This window comes from Tupaia chinensis, unplaced genomic scaffold (assembly GCF_000334495.1).
Source record: "Tupaia chinensis unplaced genomic scaffold, TupChi_1.0 Scaffold000450_1, whole genome shotgun sequence".
Classification (NCBI taxonomy): domain Eukaryota; kingdom Metazoa; phylum Chordata; class Mammalia; order Scandentia; family Tupaiidae; genus Tupaia; species Tupaia belangeri.
Genome location: NW_006159956.1, coordinates 838,068 through 857,460, shown reverse-complemented (window position 1 = coordinate 857,460; position 19,393 = coordinate 838,068). Strand labels below are relative to the sequence as shown.

Sequence of the window (19,393 nt, the reverse complement as noted above, 5' to 3'; positions counted from 1 at the left end):
TGGAGCAGGCCACTTACAAGACTGAGCAGATGGGGAGCCCCCAAGAACAGACCCTGGGGGTTGTGACAGAGATGGTGCTACAGTGAGCTACAGTCCCCATCAAGTCAGCTGGGTCCAGTGCGAGGAGCTGCCAGGGGGCGTGGAGAACTCCCCGTCAGGGACAGAGCCAAGGGTATGGGGAGGGAGTAGAAGGCCGATTCACCATTTCCTGGGCTCTGGAAACCATCCTGAGAGCTGGCAGTTTGGCACTGAGTGAGGCAGTGGGAGAGAAGGCACCAGCTCAGTGGAGATGCAGTTTGGGCTCAGATCCTGGCCCTCCTCCTGAGAGCTCAGTGACCCTGGTCAACGCAGAGCCTGAATGTCCCCATCTTCAAAGCAGAGACAAGAAACTGTCCTGGCTGGGTGGCTGTGGAGACTAAACAAGGGAATGTAAGTCAAGCAGCAAAGGTTAGCTGCTCGGTAAGTGTAATTATTTTTTTCTGCCCTCTAGAAGCTTTCAATTCAGGACATGGCAGCCGTATAAATAACAAATAAACCACAGGAGACGCGCTTATTCATAAATAAACGGCAGTCGGGTAGTGGAACTACGGGGAGGCTCCTATGGTGCCTGAACAGAGAGAGGTGTTTTGGGTTTTTTTGAGTCCATCCATTCTGTCCCAGTAGGGCCACATGCGTCCCTGCTGTCTTCAAAGAAGCCCCACAAACGCTCAACACGCTCTCGCATCAGACATCTAAAACCCACACCTGCAACCTCTGGTTCAGATCTTTGAGTGAGTCTTGAAGTGACACTTGAATCTCTCTCTTTTTTTAAGGTTTTTCCCACAGGGTGCACGTGCTCGTCGGAGAGAGACAGTGAGAGGGTAAGTGAGAAGTCACCCCCCACCCCAGGGGGATGGCCGCACTGTAATCCCTTCTCCTCCATTCTCTTGGGATTTGGGGCACACATGCACACACACCCAGCATGATTTTCAAACTGCTAGGTCTGGGATTCAAACTGTGTTCAGTCATGTGAGAGTCCAAGGCCTTAACCACCACACCAACTGCTGGCCCCTCAAATCTCTTTATTAACTTCCTGTTAAGTGATCAGCCAGCCAAGTCTTGAATACAGACTTCTTCCTCCAGCAAAAGGACCTGGGACTCCAGGCCATACTTTACCGGCAGAGCTTAGGCACGAGTCTTTTCACTAGAAGATGAGGAAAGAGATGAAAACTTAATCTCCATTATATGCGATGTGCAAATGATCTCATCGAATCCACGTGACCACTTCCATTTCACAGAGAGGAGGCTTGGGCTCAGAGAGGTCAAGTACCTTCTGAGACCATGGGGCTTAGAAGCACACGGGCTGCTATTTGAACTCAGCACTGCCTTATTCCAAGCCCCACTGTGGCAGAGGCAGCTAGCTAGACATCAACATCTGTCCCCTGTCCTATGCATAGAATCGAAAGCCCGATACTCCCTGTCCAAGCATGGCCACTCAGAGTGGAGATGCATTCCCCAGCCTTCCTTGCAGCTAGGCCCTGTGACCAAGTTCCCTTTCCTCCATCTGGTCACTTGAATGAGGATGAGAGCAAAACCTGAGGGATGACAGCCTTGACCGTAGGTATATGTGGTAGAAAGACTTCTGGCCACATTCAGTAACTAACTCACCCCACTGACACTCTGAGCCAGACTTTTGCTAGGCACGGGGTTATAAAAATAAGTCAGGGGGCCAGCAGGTGGCATGGTGGTTAGGCAGCTGGACTCCCACATTGCTGACCATGGTTTGAGTCTCAGGCCTGGCAGCTTGCTTTCTCACTTCCCTTCTCTCTTTGTCTCTCTCTGGTCAACATCAAAAAAATAAAATAAAATAATGACGATGAATAAATTTGTTTTTTTTTTTTTTTAGAGATTTTCACTGTAGGGCGCGTGCGCTCGCCAGACAGACAGAGACATAGAGACAGAAAGCGAGAAATCGCCCCCCAGGGGGGATGGTCATGCCGCAATCCCTTCTTCTCCATTCTCCTCTCGGGATCTTGGGTATGCACGCACACGTGCCCGGCATGAGTTTTAAGCCACCGGGTCCGGGACACGAACCGCGGTCGACTACGTGGGAGTCCAGCGACATAGCCATTACGCTAACTGCTGGTTCCCACGATGAATAAATTTGTTTAAAAAAGGGTTTTTTTTTTTAAATAAAAAATAAGTCAGGCTCCATCACTGTGGCCGGAGGTTTCCCCTGACCTTACAGCACTTATCCCACAGTATCACGATTGTTTATAACTGACTTCCCATAGGCTGGGGGATCGAGTCTTAATTATCCCAGCAGCTGACTCCAGCTAGGAACTTGCCAGAAAAAGGTGATGAAGTGGGAAGTACAGGAAGGAGTAAGTAGAGAAAGGAGGAGGTTCAGGCCCCAGGCGGCTGAAAAATGACAGAAGTCCAGCCTCAATAGATACAGACAAAGGCCAGGGGCACCATGAACTATTGTAATCCATCTGTGTAGACAGCTGACCTCGGGAACAGCGAGGCTCACTCATCCCTTGTCTCTCGTGCTGAGTGTCAGCTTATCTCGCAGGCTGACTTTCTTCATTTAAAAAAATTAAATTAACTAGAGGACATGTGTGCTTGCAGGAGAGAGACAGGATGGTGGTGGTGAGAAATCATCTCCTATGGCCATGCCACAATCCCTTCTTCTCCATTTCTCCTTTCAGGATTTTGGGGGCACACATGAACACATGACTGACATGTCAAAGTCACTAGACACGGGACTCACACCATGAAGTTGGCCATGTAGAATTCAACCACATTAATCACCATGCCAATCACTGGCTGGCCCTCCCAGGGTGACTTTCTTGAAGTGGCTGGAAACGTGGACAATGACAAATTCCAGGCTCATACCTACCCTTACTGCAAAATAAAATAAAATAAATCTCGAGGAAGAATTCTGATCGGCTCAGCTTGGATCAGACATTGGTCCCCATGGCCAGGATGAAGAGGTACACTGGTGCCCATGCCCCACCAGAGCCACAGGGTTAAGTGAGGCTAGAAACTCCACAGAAGTAAAAGAGGGGCTATCTCAGTCCATTTTCTGCTGCTGTGACTGGGTAATTTATAAAGAATCAAAGTGTATTTGGCTCATGGCTCTGGAGGCTGGGAAGTCCAAGAGCATGATGCTGGCATCTGGAGAGTGTCACGCCACGGTGGAAGGGCAGAAGACAGAAGTGAGCACACGAGATAAACAGGATCGGGCCAAGGCATCCTTTCATCATGGGTCCATTTCCATAGTAACTAACCCATTATCAAGATCATGGCATTAATCTATTCATGAGGGCAGAGCCCTCATCTAATCACCTCTTTGAGGCCCACTTTCCAGTACCATTACATAGTCATTTACATTTCAACATGAATTTTGAAGGGGACATTCAAACCATAGCAGGTGCTATTCCCCAAAGGAAGGGATTCCAGACAGACTGATCACACATACCAGGTACTCTCTGCTGCGAGTAACAGAACATATGACTAAAATTTTGCTTAAATAAGTAGCCAAGTGGGCGGTTTCACAATTGGTCAATTGATCCACACAAAAATGTCATCCAGAAGCCAGGATCTACCCCACCATCCTCAGCATCTTGGCTTCCTGTGTCTCTGACCCTCCCAAAGGTAAAGTTTCCAAGATGCTTTTAAGCTACTGTCATCACCTATCTGTGGTCAAGACAGAAAAAGGGGAGACAATTACCCTGTCACATCTCTCTCTTATTTTTGTTTGTTTATGAAGGAGGACTTTTCCAGAAATCTCCTAGCAGGCAACTATGTCTTCTTGGCCAGAAGTAGGTCACATATTCACCCCCAAATCCATCTCAAGCAAAGAGAAATGGGAGCAGAGGGAGAATGGGGGCAGAAAGGATGAGAGAACAAAGGCAGGAAGGCAAGAAACCAAGGTAGGATCCATCCACTGGGGCTGGACCCATTTTCCCTGAGTGCCAATACTCTTGCTCAAGAGAAATTCAGAGTAAAGAAGATGGGAAAATGGCTGCTGGGCAACCAGGCAGACTCAACATCTATGTTTCCCTGCTTTTTCATAGACAGACCCCCAACTCTACAGCAAGCAGCCATATGTCCAGCTAAAAATATATTCTCTAGTCTCTCTGTAGCTAAGTGTCATGTGACATCATCTGACCAATGAGATACAAGGTCACCGACCAAGCCCACAGTCATTGGCTCGTCCTTTGTCCTGCCCCTTTCTCTGCTAGAAGGCCAGCAAGATGCTGGAGCTACATGGGCCACCTTGGGATGGCTCTTTAGGGTCCTTGATGAGGTGGTTGAGATCCATGCCAGCCAACCCTGACTTACTTCTTATTATGTGAGAAAAACAAAATCCTGAAATTGCCAAAGCCTTTATTTTCCTGTCTCTGCTACTTGGAGCTGATCAGCTTATGAACTGGTTCCCAGGTGTCCCCCATTTGATGTAGCAGGAGTACATGAAAGGGTGTCACTAAAACACAGGCTGAACCTCAGGGATTAGCCAGAGGAGTCTGGAATAAGAAGGGTCGAACTCTGTCCACCTCATTCATTCACTCACACACTCAGGAGACAGTCACTGAACACCTATGCTATTAGGTCCTGTGTGGAACCTGGGAGGCAAAGATAAATAGGACAAGGTCCTTACTCTCAAGGAGCTCACAGGAGAGACAAATAAGTCAACTCAAGTGCACAGCAGTGGAGACCGGCCGTGGTAGGAGCACGCTCCAGACGAGACAGGACTCTCCTGCTTGCCAGTGTTGGGATCCCAACATATATGAGCAGGGCCAAAAGCTTATGGCTCATACAGTCAAAAGGAGAAAAGGAAGAGCAGAGGAAGAATGGGGGCAGAGAGAACAAAGGCAGAAGGCAAGAAACAACCTGGAGTGTGAGGGTATGTCACTGGAACCTGCACGGGGCATGAGCAGCAAGGCAGAGGAGCCCACAAGCCACACTGGGGAGCCCTCAATGCCAGGTTGTGGCACGTGTATGTCACCTAGCAGGTGATGGAAGCATGGAGGTGTTAAACAGAGGAAGACAGTGGGAGCTTTGGGTTTTAGAAGGGTCACGTTGACATGGTTTGGAGGAGAGCAAGACCACAGTCAGGAAGTCCCATTAGGAGGTCGTTGCACTAGACAGATGGGACCATGGTGCTGCACACGTGGGGAGGACATGCACATGGCTGGAAGGGGCTGCATCAGGAGTCAGTTTGGAGTCAGAGTCAGCAGGCTTGTGATTGACTGGGAGTGGGCGACGGTAAGGGGAAGTGTGAAGAACGACTCCCTGGCTTCTGAGGGAGGCAACTGAGTGGGTGGTGCCATATACTGAGTTGGAGAATTCGAGGAGCACAGATTGGAGGGGGTGATCGATTCGGCATAGGGCACATTGAGACTGAAGGGTTTACGGGACAATCTGGTGGAGGTGGGCCAGAAGGCAATTGGATATTTGAGTCGGGAGCTCCAAAGGGAAGCCTAATCTGGTGAGAAAAATACAGGAGCATCGAATTCAGAGGAACATTAACCATGGGAACCACGGGAGTAGATGGAGTCCTCAGGGGACTATACTTAAGGCAGCAGATCTCAACAAGAGGTGCATGGACTGGCATGCCCAGAATTGCCAGGGGTGGGAGGGCACTGTTTCATAGTATATACCCATCCTCTTGTCCAGTTAATACGCTAGGGAATGTGACCAAAGAAAACGCTGTTTCTCACGAGGTGACCTCAAGCAGAAATTGGAGAGCACAGGTGGGAAGAAAAGAGGGTCACGATAAGCACAGAGAACAAAGGAAGAAGAGCCCAGGAAGGAGACCAAAAAGGAAACAAGATTGATGGAGATGCAGAAGAGCGAGGCAATCCAGATGTCAGACTAGAGCAGCCAGTCGCAACATCAGAGTGCAGCAGGGGAGCTTGTGAAGAATGCACATCCCCGCCCGTCAGCATTCCAAGTCTGCATTGTAAAGTTCCACAGACACTACCCCAGGTGGAGAGAAGTTCAGGAAGATGGGCATGGTCAACTGGCTCAGGCCAGCAGAGGAATCTGGTCTGGTAAGATAGAAGACTGAGAGGCCTATCCAGTTCCACTCTTCAGGTTATTGGTAACCATGGAAGAGGGAATTTCGGTGGTGTCGTGGGAGTGGAAGCCAGATTGCAGTGGGCTGAAGAGTGAATGGGAGGTGAGAAAGAGAAGAAGCAAACACAGACCCCTTTTGGGAGAAGTTTGGGTGAGAGGCGGAGACAAGAGCGTCATCCCCCTCAAAGGCCACCTTCCATCTCATGGAGAAAACCGGTAAAGAGGATTAAGGAAATCTGGAGGCTGAGTCAGACATTCCACGGACACACAGAACACACCCCAGGAAAGCAAGTTGGGAGTTGGTAGGAGCCTAACCCACTTCAAAGCTGCCAAGTCTTAACACCAAACACATTGTGCATGACTCTATCTACACACTCCAAATCCAGCCATGCACAAGGCTGGAAGGTGGCCTCCACCACCAAAGTGATATTTCCCTGATTCAAATCAGATCACCTTGCTGCCCTACTTGACACCCTTCAATGGCCCCATAGGGGGCACTCAATTCCCTGAACATGGCAATTCAAAGTCCTTCTAATACATCCTTACTTCCCTCTGCATCTTCACCCCTATCACCTCCTACCTATAGAACATCCTCCCTACACCCAGATCTCCTGGAGCCACCAACAGTTTTCTGCAGACTCTGCCCCCCACTTTGGCCTGGTGGTCATCATAGTCTCAAACAACTCAAGCTCCATAGTCAGAGTGAGCTATTACTCCCTGCGCCTGGCTCACACCTCTATCCTGGAACGGGTAGAATACGTTATTCTGTATCTCTTAGGTCATCAGGAAAGTCATGACGTATTCCTCTATGCTTTTCTATGCGAAAATGCATCATGACTTTCCCAATGACCCAATATTTGTTCCAGGGCTACCCCTACCCCCACTCCAACACAGCCTCCAGACAGTGCCTTTCATGGGATCAACGTCCTCATCCTACTCCTCTCTCAATCCCTAGTACCTGGCCAGGGCTGAGCTCCCAGGAGATGCCAGTAAATGTGGCAGTGAGATTTCATCTTGAGTACTCATCACAATAAAGCAGATGTTTAAATTATGGAGTATTCCACTAACCCTTTGATACAATTATCAAATAATGGAATCTACCTGTGCTTCTCCTTTGCACTTCTCTCCTGTTAATACTCTCAGATCAATCAGATAAATTTTCCCTCCCAAGAGAAAGAAAAGGCAGAATCTGGACTGCTATGTAAACTAGATGGCACAAACTCTCAGAGACTCTATGAGGGCGCTGGGCAATGCTATACCTTCTCCAGAGGCATTATCTTTATTTTGATTTACTTTTTTTTTTTTTTTTTGCCATAGGGCATGTGTGCTCCTTGGAAAGAGACAGAGAAAGACAGTGAGAGAGTGAGGAATCACCCCCCAGAGGGGAGGGCCACACCACAGTCCCTTCTCCTCCACTCTACTCTCTGGATTTGGGGCACACATGCACATGTGCCCAGCCTGCGTTTCAAGTTGCTGGGTCTGGGACTTGAACCACAGTCAGCCATGTGGGTTTCCAGCCCCTTAAACACCATATCACCTACTAGCCCCTGATACTTTCCTTTAACGTGCTACCTAACTTCTCTGAACGTTAGTTCATATGGGATTACGGACACATTACCTGAAGACATTGTAGTGAAAATTAAGTGAGGTATTAAGTGTAAAGACCTACATAAGTGCTAGTTATTATTAGGCTTCTGAGAGCCCCAAAAAGTAGCAGCTCAGTGTCATGACACCAAGAAATTGCATTTGCTATTTCAAACGACTAAAAGAAACCCCCAAAGCAATACTAAAAGCAGAACTTCAGTTTGCCTGGCCTCCTCCGGCGCACTTCGGACGACTATAAGTGAAGCCCCGCCTCCTTCGCTCTCCTAAGCCACGCCCCTTCCCGTGCCACCCTTACTCGTAGGGCCCTTCAACATTGACTGACACTGTTATCCACCAATAATAAGTAGAATTCCCGTCAACGTCCGGCGAGGAGGCAGGACTTCCTGGCTGGTTGCTAGGACACTCTTGTTTCGCTCCTTGACAACCCTGGCGGGGGTTAGCTGGCTGCGGCCCTGGCTCCGGCCCCCGCGGGAGCAGGTGAGGTCCCGGGCGCGGCGGGCAGCTAGGCGGGGAGGGCCGGCCGGGAGGGAGGACTGGAGACAATGCCAGGCGGACAAGGCCTCGCCCACTGCCAAGGCCCCACCTCGGTCTCCTGCGTGTGGTTCCTCAGCCCCAGGTCCTCTCACCCCCACCCGACTTCGGGGACCTCCGAGCTCGGTTGGGATAGATTCGCCATCGCGACTCTGCAGGCCGCTCCTCTCCACCCGCCAGAGGCCCAGTTCAGCTCTGCATTCTTGCATCCTTCCGGTTGCGACTCCCCCAACACCCTAATATCCGCACCTCTCGGAGTAATCCCCCCATCCTGCGGCCGGGCCGATGGTCTCCGTAGCTTCGGCCGGGCCCAGACCACTTGACTCGGAGAGTTGGCGACCTGCGGGACACGGGGCTCGTCATTTCCCCCTGTGGACCTTAGTTTCCACATCTGTAAACGAGAAGTTGGGTTCAACGGCCCCTGAGACCTCTACGACACTGACGTTCTAGGTGGTTGTTCTTTGACCCACTGTTGGCTTCACTAAGGATGTGCTCCCTGTGCAAAATGAGAACTTGGCAGACTTCATTTGGATTCTCATTTGCAGGACCTAGCACTTACCTAACCTCCTTGAGTTCCAGTCTGTGCCTCTCTAAGTCCAGTACCTCTTCCTGGGGAATTTGAAGGGTCCCTGTCGGCTCTGCCTCCCTCCAGTGCAAATTCACTATGCTCTTGCTTGGGCGTTTACTTCTCCATATTTTACCTCTGAGAAATGTTACCAACCTTCTCAGCCACAGCTGTTATTTCTCCGTTTGACCCTCAGAGCCATTATCCCCAGCTTTGATGTTTTTCCTAGACTTCTGTGGCTAGGCGCATTTAGGGGTGGGAGATTTGGGGGGAGACAGGCCAAGATTGATATATCCATGTGGTGGTTGGACTCAGCGGCCTCCCTTGTGCCCCTGATGATCCATGATTCATTGGTTTCCTGTGCCCACCTACACAGCTCTCTGCATTTCTCACCAGCTTCTTAAACACAGTAGTAAAATGAAACCAGTCTCCCTCTCTGCCTACCCATTTGTTCTGCCTGGTTCCTCGTCTCCGTCCGTGGCACCACCATGCTCCTGGTGTATCACCCACCGCTCTGTCATGCCTGACCCACTCAGACAGTTCTTGAATTGCTCTGATTCTGCTTCCTCAAGGAGCTTACACTCCCTCTGTTCCTGAAGCCGCCACCCTGGACCAAGTGTTTAATGTAGCTTCCTAACTGCTCTCCCTCCTTCCGGTCTCTCCTCTCAGCCCAGCCCACCAGAATTATTGCCTAACACACAACCAAGAGACCTCTAAAGGGCTTCCCGTTGCCCATGGAAAATAACCACACTTCTTAAGGCTGGGTTGTAGGACCTTTCTATACCTCTGCAATTCTGACTTTATTTCTCCCTTCTTTGCCAAATTCCGTCCTCCAGCCAAATTGGACTGTCAGACTTCCCCAGAAAGTTCTCTGAGCCTTCTGTCTTGGTACCACTGTGTTTGCTTATCTGCCTGGAATTTCTCCTCACCTTGCCCACCTGTCAGGATTGCCACTCACCTTCCAAAGCCTGACTCAGACGCTGCCCCTGCTGCCATGCTTCCCTACTGTCCTCTCTCAATCCTTTGGAGATTTTTCTCTCGCCTTTATCTCTTCACCTATCCTGTGGCACTCAGTACTTTCTGCCATGAACCACAGTTAGCATCTTGTGTATATGTGTTGGTGTCCATAGTGGACTGTAAACACCCTCAAGGCAGGGACTGCCTCTTGCTTGTGGTGCAATAGTTGAAAAAGCGTAACTCTTGGAGTCATATTTACCTGGGATTGAGTCCTAGCTCCTCCATTGATTAGCTGAGTGGAAAATCCTTTTCTCAGCTTATGTGGTCATCAGTAAAGTAGGGATGTTTGTGCCAGTCTGCTGCTGGAGTAATTGCGGAGGGTAAATGGGTATTCCTGTCTATGGGGTACCCATCCTGGTGCCTGACTCAAGAGCACCAGGTTCAATAACAGTCAATAGATGTTATCGACTGGTTTGATAGCTCCTCTCCTTTCCCATCAGGCAAGTGAATTATAATTCAATTACAGTTTGACTGGAGCCAGCAGGTGATGTGGAGGTTACGATGCTGGATCCCACATGGCTGACTCCACAGTTTGGGTCTTGGACCTGGGCAGCTTGAAAAATCATGCCGGGCATGTGTGTGTGTGTACATGAAATCCTAAGGGAAGAATGGAAGAGAAGGGGTCACATGGCCAACCCTTGGGGGGTGATTTCTCACTTTCTCTCTCTAGTGAACACACACACCCTATAGCAAAAAAAAAAAAAAAAAAAAAAAAAAAAAAACACCAATTTGCTTGGGGGGTGATTTCTCACTTTCTCTCTCTTAGGAAAAAAACACCCCCAAAAAAAAAAAAAAAAAAAAAAAAAAAAAAAAAAAACAACCAATTTGGCTTTTTTAGGGGGACTTCGGCCATATGCTAGACACTGGACTTCTTGCTCCGGGACATCTAGAATAGATAAAGTCCCTCAGCTCCAGGCAGTTGTCTGGACTCACAGCCCTCGATTAGGTTGTGATCTGTTGTAAGATATCACCAGTAATTAGCAATTATGAATGAATCTTTAAAAAATAAATCAGGGCCAAGAGCAATCGACTCCTGTGATACTGTCATTCTTAGTCCCTTGTCTTCAAATCTGTTCTCCTGAGTGGGCAAGAGGGGGCCGGGAGCCCGCGTGATCCGTGCGTGAAGTCAGCAACGCCTTCGCGGAGGGCTCATCACTGTGATGGCCGGGACTTCTTGTTATGCTTGAATCTTGACAAAAACGGTTGGGATTTCCTCCAAATTTGGATGTATCCATGAAAGTGTGCCACGTGAGCCACGCCATTTTTCCTGTGTCAGACATAGAGGCAACGTGGAGAATGGCAGCCCGAGAAGAGTAACCAGACCACTTGTCTCCTCCCCTCTGCCCCTGTCCCGCGTGTTCTTTCTCTCCCTCCCTCTCCATCTGGACCTCAGTAAAATGAGGAGAAATGACAACCGTTTTTCAAACAAAACACAAGAAACCTTTCATGTGTGTGTTTAAAAGGTAACTACCTTTTTCTAGAAGGGCTGGTCTTTTTTCTTCAGTTAGCTCCTTCTTACTCTTAAGTTTTCTTCTTCTGTAGTAGTTTTTAATGCTCTTATTTAGCAAGATGTTGAAAGCAGCAGCCCTGTCCTTGCTCCCCATCTGGGCCTCTGGGAAGCCTGGTCTTCCACACCATTCTCCTGTGTCCGAAGACCCAAGGGTCCTTCCTCCTTATGTTGCCACTTTGTTCTTCATCTCTTTATCAGAAGGCAGAGGTATGGCGGTTAAGGCACTGAATCCCACGTGGCGACTGCATGGTTCAAGTCCCAGACCTGGCGACTTGAAAATCACGCTGGGCCTGTGTGCACATGTCCTAAGTCCCGAGAGGAGGATAGAGGAGAAAGGGTTGCAATGTGGCCGTCCCCTCCAGAGGGTGAACTCTTACTTTCCCTCTCTCTCTCTGGTGAATGCACGTACTCTATAGCAAGCTAAAAAAATAAAAGAGGAGGGGGAGGAAGGTGGCATAGGGTGGATGTGTCAGGAAAAGCAGAGGATGCCCAAGGGCACAGTGTGTATGGTGGACATGGCTGGAAGCAGGAGGTGGGCCTGGCCAGATGCCTGGACTGCTGGATGCTAAGTACTGAAGTTATTTACTCGTATTAGTGTCTTATCTCCTACTTGCTGTGCCAGGGGAGAAAGCACAGAAGGCATAGTCAGGAGAATAGAACCGGGTTCGGATCCTGGCTCTGCCATTGCTGGCTGTATATCCGTAGACCAGCCATAAAACGCCTCTGAGCTCAGGCACCTTACCTGAGAAATGGGAGCTTCCCGCACTTGTTACGAGGATGTCAGAACATGACATAAGCACACCACTGCCACCCTGGTCCCAGCTCAAACTGGTTTTGACAGATGTCCCTGTGGCCCTCTCTCTTTCTTCCACACTAGCAGAGGTTTGCACTTAGCAGGGACTCAGTAACTAGTGACTGGTTCAGCTGAACGTTTGGCTGTGAGGTTGGCTAGTCTGTGAACATCATGGTTCTCCTTCCTGCAGAACCTACGGTCATGGGGCTGACATTTATTTGAGGTAGAGTCCTTTCTTTTTTCTTTTTTTGAGAGGTTTTTGCTATAAGGTGCATGCACTCGCCAGAAAGACAGAGAGAGACAGAGAGACAGAGAGCAAGAAATCACCCCCTGGGGAGATGGCCATGCTGGCAATCCCTTCTCCTCCATTCTCCTCTCGGGATCTTGGGCATGCACACACACACCCCCAGCATGAGTTTAAGGTACCAGGTCCAGGACTTGAACCGCAGTTCAGGTCCACTACATGGGAGTCCAGTGACATAACCATTATGTCATTTGCTGGTCCCGAGGTAGAGTCCTTTCTTACTCCTGGTTTTCAGATGAGAAAATGGAGACTTAGAGAGGTAAGCGCTTGTCAGAAACAAACCAAGGTGGGTTTAGACCTGCCCGTGACGCCACACTGGAAACTGCCATGCTGTGCCCCTGGTGTGTCCTGGTGTTCTCAGATGCATGATGGGTGCAGCGGGTGCCAGCTGTGACCTCAGGGCCAAGAATATCCAGGCACCTAGTTGGCTGCCTTTCCCCGTGGGCTTGTAGGTATTTTTTACCTGATTTCCCAGAATCCATTCTTCATTCTCCATCCCTCCTGCATACCCTAACCCCTTTAAGGATTCTTCCCAAATTCTGCAAAAAACAAATAATAAATGGTCACTAAGATCAATGCCATAAGAGAACAAGGGGCAGCAGGACAAGGGACACTGGCTTTGGCGAGGTGCTGTGCTAAGGGTCCCCATCTGTACTTCCTTGAGAGGCCATTCAGAGCACACCAAGGGACGTGCATGAGGGCCCTGGAATGAAGGGCAGACGGGAGGGAACAGGCTACCCTGGCCTTGCGTCATGGTGGACAGATGGGATGGGGTGGGCCTCTGTACCCTGCAGCTCCGAGCCCCCTGGCTGCAGGCACACTTACATTATTAAAAGGCTCTTTAAGGCCTGCGTGAATCTTCCTGGCCTGAAGCTTTCAGACACATGCTCATTTGCATGGAAGATTGATAAGGTTATTAAACCTCCAGTTCTGCTATTTTTGGTAGCATTTGTTTTTGCAGGGTTTTATCGTGGCTGAATGACTAGCTGTCCTACACTGATACAGCGTCATAAAAAATTGTCCCCCTTTCTGTATTTGGAAATGCATCATCTGTAGCTACCCCTTTCCGTTCCGTACAGTTTCTCTCTTCTGGACCCCCAGAGTGCATGTACTGGTGGGGAGAGCTATTTGCAGTCACGGTCCTTAATCAGCTTGGTTGAGTGACATGGGCTAAATTTTGGCTGGTAGCAGGCAGGTGCACACTCTGGATGCTCACACATGTCCTCGGGGCTGTGCAGCTTTCTGGGAGTGAGAAGATGGGGTTTGGGATCTCGTTTCATGGGAAGGAAACCAAGGTTCAGGGTACACATGTCACTTGCTCAACGTCCCATAGCAAGGAAGGGATCAGAATCTACATCTGTTCTAGAATTGGTCCTCACACCTCAGTATTTTGGCCTGTGGCCCCGCAGTGGCTGATAACTGTTCCAGTGGCCACTTCCCCTTTGTTCCTGAAGAACGGGCTTTGGTAATGCCCTCTGAGGCCTGTGACATTTCAGCAGGTTGTGCACAGTGGAGGAAGGTTTAGGGAGGTCACAGACACATCTCCTTGAGGCCGGCCGTGCACACTCGCTACCACTCCTGGCACCCGCACTGCCTCGCCCCGAGGGAGAATGGAAGCCAGTTGAAATGTTAGCGAGAAGCTGTCTTGGAATTCTCAGGTGAACAAGCCTGAAAGCCCCGTTCTTTAGCATCTCGTAGCGACGGCTGTGTCGCCTCTTGATGAATGTGGAGGCGGCGGCAGTGGAGTGGCTGTTACTAGAGCTGGGAGGACAGGAAGATGGGTCTTAACATTAACAAGCAAAGACAGGACGATTCACTGGCTCTAGTGAACTAAGGAACCTGACCAGAAAGTACCACGAGATTGTGCTTGCTAATTTGCCAGCTTACGTGTAGAGATGAACAAAAAGTGCTAATATCCGAGCGGTACAAGTGCCCAGAATGAGGAGGTAAGAAGAGCCATCTGTCCACCAGGAAGTCGGAAAATACCAGTGTTGTGGGGTGGCAGAGTCCGTGCCAAGCTTCCCGCTGATCCGCCCAAGGGAGCCAGCCAAATGTAGTGGTGCCGAGGGCTTCTGAAGCGTCAGAGAGAAAGGATGGAAAGCAGAGCCCGGATGGAAAAAGCACCCAGACAGCTCACTGCCCCGCCAGGCCAGGGTGGGGCTCACACAGGAACTAGTTAACACTGCAGGGAGAGCAGTGCTTCCTCTGAGCGCCGGGCCACACAGGCTGCACTAGTGGGCACCGTGCCCACTGTGTGTGTGTGTGTGTGTGTGTGTGCATGGGGCACGGTGCCCATGACGGGCCCAGCCTGGATTCATACCCTGCTCTGCCCTGACTGGCCAAGCGGCCTCAGGCCAGCAACCTAACAGCTCCCTGAACCCGTTCGTCCAGGACCTGCTTTGGCCTCGTCGCCTGGCCGAACTGCAAGAATGCAGGCGAAGCACTTAGATGGAGGCACACAGGAGGCGCCGCGCCTCGTTTCCTGCCTGCTAGCACCTAGGTTCTTAGGGCTCAGTGGCACGCGTGCATGCACGTGTGCTTGGAAACGTGAGAAGTGCAGGGATAGCACTGTGGTGGCCCCTGTGCAGGCCGGGGTGAGGGCTCACAGTGCAGTGACTTGCTTTCGTTAGTCAGTTCTGAGAGAAAAAGCCCTCTGAGTTCACAGAAGCTGAACTGTGGGATGGAAGAGGAGCACCCGGATTTCTGGCAGTGCTCTCAGGCATTTAGGATCTAGGCCCATCTCTTTATGAAGGGCCCCATCTGTTATTAGATAACTAGATCTGGGAGGGAAAAAACCCTTACGTATGTATAAGGCTTTGTAACTTTCCAGGCATGCCCACACACATCCCTGATTTTATTCCTCTGGGGACCAGAGGGCAGAAACGCAGTCGACAGTCCCTGCCCGGTGCCTGGCACGGTGTCCTGGTGCCTGGCACTTTACGCATTGTCTCATTGAATTCTCAGAACAGCCCATGAGATAGGGGAGACCGTCCTGGTGTTCCTGACCTGAGGCTGTACCACTGGTGAGTGTTTGAACCAGCTCCCATGCCCAGGCCTCCCAGCTCTCTGGCCAGCCAGCCAGGACCAGGCAGCCCAAGAGGGCGCAGGTGGGAACAGTCAGGGAGCCTGCGTACCAAGATGGGCATAGCGTCGCGCTGTTCCTGCCTTGCCACCCACACAGGCCAGGGACTCGCAAATGGGGCCCCTTGCTTGCCGATAGATGCAGGTTGTCGATGGTGACCTGGGTGTCCTAACCAGATCTGGGGCAGGGAAGAACCGTGTACATAGTGGGCGCGTGGAGAAGCCGCAGCTCCGCTCTCGGCCTGGCCCGTCGTCAGTATTTGTCTTGACGCTGCCAGTGTGGGCTGCGGCGTCGTACCAGTGTGCTCTGCGCCAGGCCCCAGCATCTCGCATTGACTCATCCTCCCGTCTGCAGGCTTGCTGGCCATTTGGAAGAGGATGTGGAGGAGTTAGGACGGGGAGGTGTCAAATTGTTACCAAGACATTTCTAATTTGTGATGCGCGGGTTTTAAGCCAACTCTTCTCCTGGTTTTTCCTGTTTTCCACAGCACCCTTGTGGAGAGACATTTTCTGCTCCCACCAAGTTGGCAGGGCCTGCTTCCTGAATCTCCTGGGTGTGTCTTAATTGCCAGTCCCAGCGCCTCCTGGAAGCCCCATTCACTCCTCGAGTGGTCAGAGTGGAAGGACCATGGGAGAAACAGAAGGGAAGAAAGAGGAGGCTGATTATAAGCGACTCCAGACCTTCCCTCTAGTCAGGGTAAGCCGGGCGGGAGGCAGGCCCCACTCCGCTGGGCGCTGGGCGGCGCTCGGCCCCTGCAGGATGGCAGTGGGAGGAAGTCACTGAGGGCCCTGCTGGCTCAGGTCGCAACATCCAGGAGTCCACAGTGATTCATCTCGCGTTCATCCATTCACTTGATGAGTATTTATTTAGGCCACCTGTTTTATGCCGGGATGATTCTAGGCACCATGCAGACGAAGGTCTGACCCACATGAGGCGTGTTTAGGGAACCTGACGTGGCAGTAGGTGCTACAAGGAAAACGGTGACGGGGTGAGGGGCTGGGGAGCGAAGGCTGGCTCCTGGAGAGGGCTCTCTGCTCGAAGACCCGAATGAAGCTGGGGAGCAAGCCTCACAAAGATCTGGGGAGAATTGTCCAAGTAGGGAAAAGAGCCCAAGGCAGGAGTGAGCCCCATGTTTTGGAGGTGCAGAGAGAAGCCAGCAGGGCTACAGTGGGGTGCGGGGAGGGAGAGCGGAGCTGGGGCCGAGTAGGAGGGGCTGGGCCCGACCAGCTGCGGTAAAGGAGGACATGAGGAATGCAGGCTGTCTCCTGAGTTCCGAGAGGACGGGAGGCTGTGAGCAGGGAAGTGATGATGTTTGGTGTTTTAAAAGATCATTCTGACTGTTAGGAGGAGGGTAGCTTCGGGTACCAGAATGGAATGGGGAGACCAGCAAGGACACCATTACCGAGGCCCTGACTGGCTCCGGTCATGGAGCAGAGGTGGGAAGCAGGGTCAGGCTCAGGACACACCGTGAAGGTCACAGCCTTTGGACTCTGGTGGGTTGGGTGCCGAGTGCAGGAGGGAGACTCAAGGGTAACTCGTAGAGGGTTTTTTCCTGAATAATGGGAGAAAAAAAATGGTATTCATTACCAAGAAAAGGGAGTTGGAGGAAGACTAGGTTTGTGGGGAAAATCACGAGTTATTTCTTAGACATCCAAGTGAGGTAATGGGGCAGTTGGGCATAGGAGCCCGGAGCCCGGACGAGGCCGGAGCTGGGGATGATGCTGGGTAGACCCTCCCATTAGAAGACTGACAGATGCTGGGACAGGATGAGCATCCTCGAGGGGAGTGGGTGGGACTGGGCCCAGGGCCCTCTGGGCGGGAAGGCGGGATGGAGAGAGGGCGGTCAGGGAGACAGGAGGTGAACCAGGAGCCCTCGGGAGTGGCTGAGCATCTCCTTGGGCTCTGGGCAAGATTCCATCGCAAGCCATTTCCATAGCTGGCATTTCCTGGTGTGTGTGGGTACCAGTGTGGTGCCCATGGAGCCTGGTGCCCTGGCATGGGGCTTGTGGCTCAGCTCCGTTCCATGCCCCTTTTGCCCTAAGTGCAGCCCCTCTGCCAGGAGATGGGGCACCTGCCAGGGCTGTGCCAGGGCAGCTTTCTAATGTCCGTGCTGTAAGCTGGGGACAGAGGCCAGCCAGGAAGTCCAGGTCACGGCTAAGCCTCTCTCTGTTTGTCCCCCTTGCCCTGTCTCTAGCACTCGGACATGCCAGAGGAGATGCGAGTGGAGACCATGGAGCTATGTGTCACAGCCTGTGAGAAATTCTCCAACAACAACGAGGTATTACCTGCAGTGCAGGCAGCCCCTGGTGCCGTAGTGACCCCTTCCTGGGGGACGGGGTGGCCCAGACCCTGCTGCCAGCTCCAGAAAGTCCTGCTGGGGCCAGGCCAGGGCCTCCCTCGGCGGAGTCTGCAGTCTGGGGAAGGCCAGTGAGAGAAGGGCCGGAGCTGACTCCAGGCACACACGGGCAGCGAAGCCCGCACGGGGTCTCCATGGCCCCGCCCGAGCTCCCAACTCCAGGCAGCTGCCGATTAGGGCAGCTTTCCCCGCAGCTCCACCCCGGTGGGGAACAGAGGCCTGCCCAGGCATTCATTCATGTATCGTTCATCCATTCAAAGAAGATGTGCCAGACAACGCTCCGGCGCTGGGGCTCAGTCAGTGGGCGTCGGCATAGGAATGTCATCTGTCAGTCTGCTGGTGTGTGAGAAAGAAGCTGGTGTCAGGCCAGCTGGTGGTGTGGTGGTTATGGTAGCTGCATCCCACATGGCCAACCATGCGGTTCAAGTCCCTGACCCAGCAGCCTGAAAAACACACCAGGTGCATGTGCACATGCCCGAAGCGTAGAGAGGAGAATGAAGAAGGGATTGCGGCGTGGCCATCCCACCTGAGGGGTGACTTCTCACTTTCCCTCTTTCTGTCTCTGTCTCTGTCTCTGATGATTACACACACCCTATAGCAAATGTGAAGAAGAAAAAAGCCGGTGCTGTGACAGCTGGTGGGAGTGACCCGGCCAGTGAGAACCCAGGCTTTGGGTCAGCCACACCCAAGTTCAGTCCTGCCTCCAGCCCTTCCTACCCTGACCCACGCTCGGCCCCTCCATTCCTCACGGCTGAGCCCAGTTTCTGATCTCCCCACATGGGGCCAGTCACGAGGACTTGCTACTGGGACAGTGAGGATGTGGCGCTTCGCACTGCGTGGTCCGTGGCAGTACATCTGGTGCCTGAGCACAAACTCACCACAAAGCAGGGTGCCTCTTCAAACTGAAGGGAAGCTTCTGGAAAAGTGGCAAAGGAGGCTGGGCTACAGACACGACTGGGGGGGCAGTCAGCTTCTCCCCAGAGCCCATTGTCCTATTGGGGAAGAGCCTTGTAGGCGGCACCTGGCAGGACCCATACTGAGCCTTCGGGGATCCACAGGGCGCCCTCGACCGTTGTTTCACTGGGTCCTGTGACGGACAGGTGCAGAGCCAGGACTCCCACATGGGCCAGTCTCGACCTGGCCGGTGAGGTGATGTCTGGACCTCTGTCCCGGTGAGTAGCCCCTTCCCACAGGCTCTGAGCAGGACGTAATAGCAGCAGGACAGCGGGGCTTTCTGACCTGCGGCCGACCCTCCGTACCAGGCTTCTCCTGGAGAGGGGGCTGACTCATGCCCTCCCGCCTCGCCTGATACACCCTCTCCGTTCCAGAGTGCTGCCAAGATGATCAAAGAGACGATGGACAAGAAGTTCGGCTCCTCCTGGCACGTGGTGATCGGCGAAGGCTTTGGGTTCGAGATCACACACGAGGTGAAGAACCTCCTCTACCTGTACTTTGGGGGGACCCTGGCTGTGTGTGTCTGGAAGTGCTCCTGACACTCTGTCCCCTGCCCCTGCGCCCCGCCCCCTGCAGGGCCTTTTCCTGCCACTCACCTGGGGCAGGGAGC

The 19,393-nt window shown here is 52.0% G+C and overlaps 1 protein-coding gene across 2 annotated transcripts in view; it reads left to right on the top strand.

The window, feature by feature from the left end:
* Nucleotides 1-8,043: 8,043 nt before the first annotated feature.
* Nucleotides 8,044-19,393, top strand: part of DNAL4 (dynein axonemal light chain 4) — a 12,586-nt gene continuing 1,236 nt past the window's right edge. The window contains exons 1-5 of one of the 2 annotated variants that reach the window (XM_006155372.2): nt 8,050-8,148; nt 15,356-15,414; nt 15,961-16,169; nt 17,668-17,751; nt 19,158-19,379. In XM_006155372.2, coding sequence (XP_006155434.1) covers nt 16,101-16,169; nt 17,668-17,751; nt 19,158-19,322 — 318 coding nt within the window. In that variant the 5' untranslated portion in view covers nt 8,050-8,148; nt 15,356-15,414; nt 15,961-16,100 and the 3' untranslated portion in view covers nt 19,323-19,379. Of the gene's footprint in view, nt 8,149-15,355; nt 15,415-15,960; nt 16,170-17,667; nt 17,752-19,157; nt 19,380-19,393 lie in introns of both variants that reach the window. The other variant, XM_006155373.3, reaches the window with a different exon arrangement.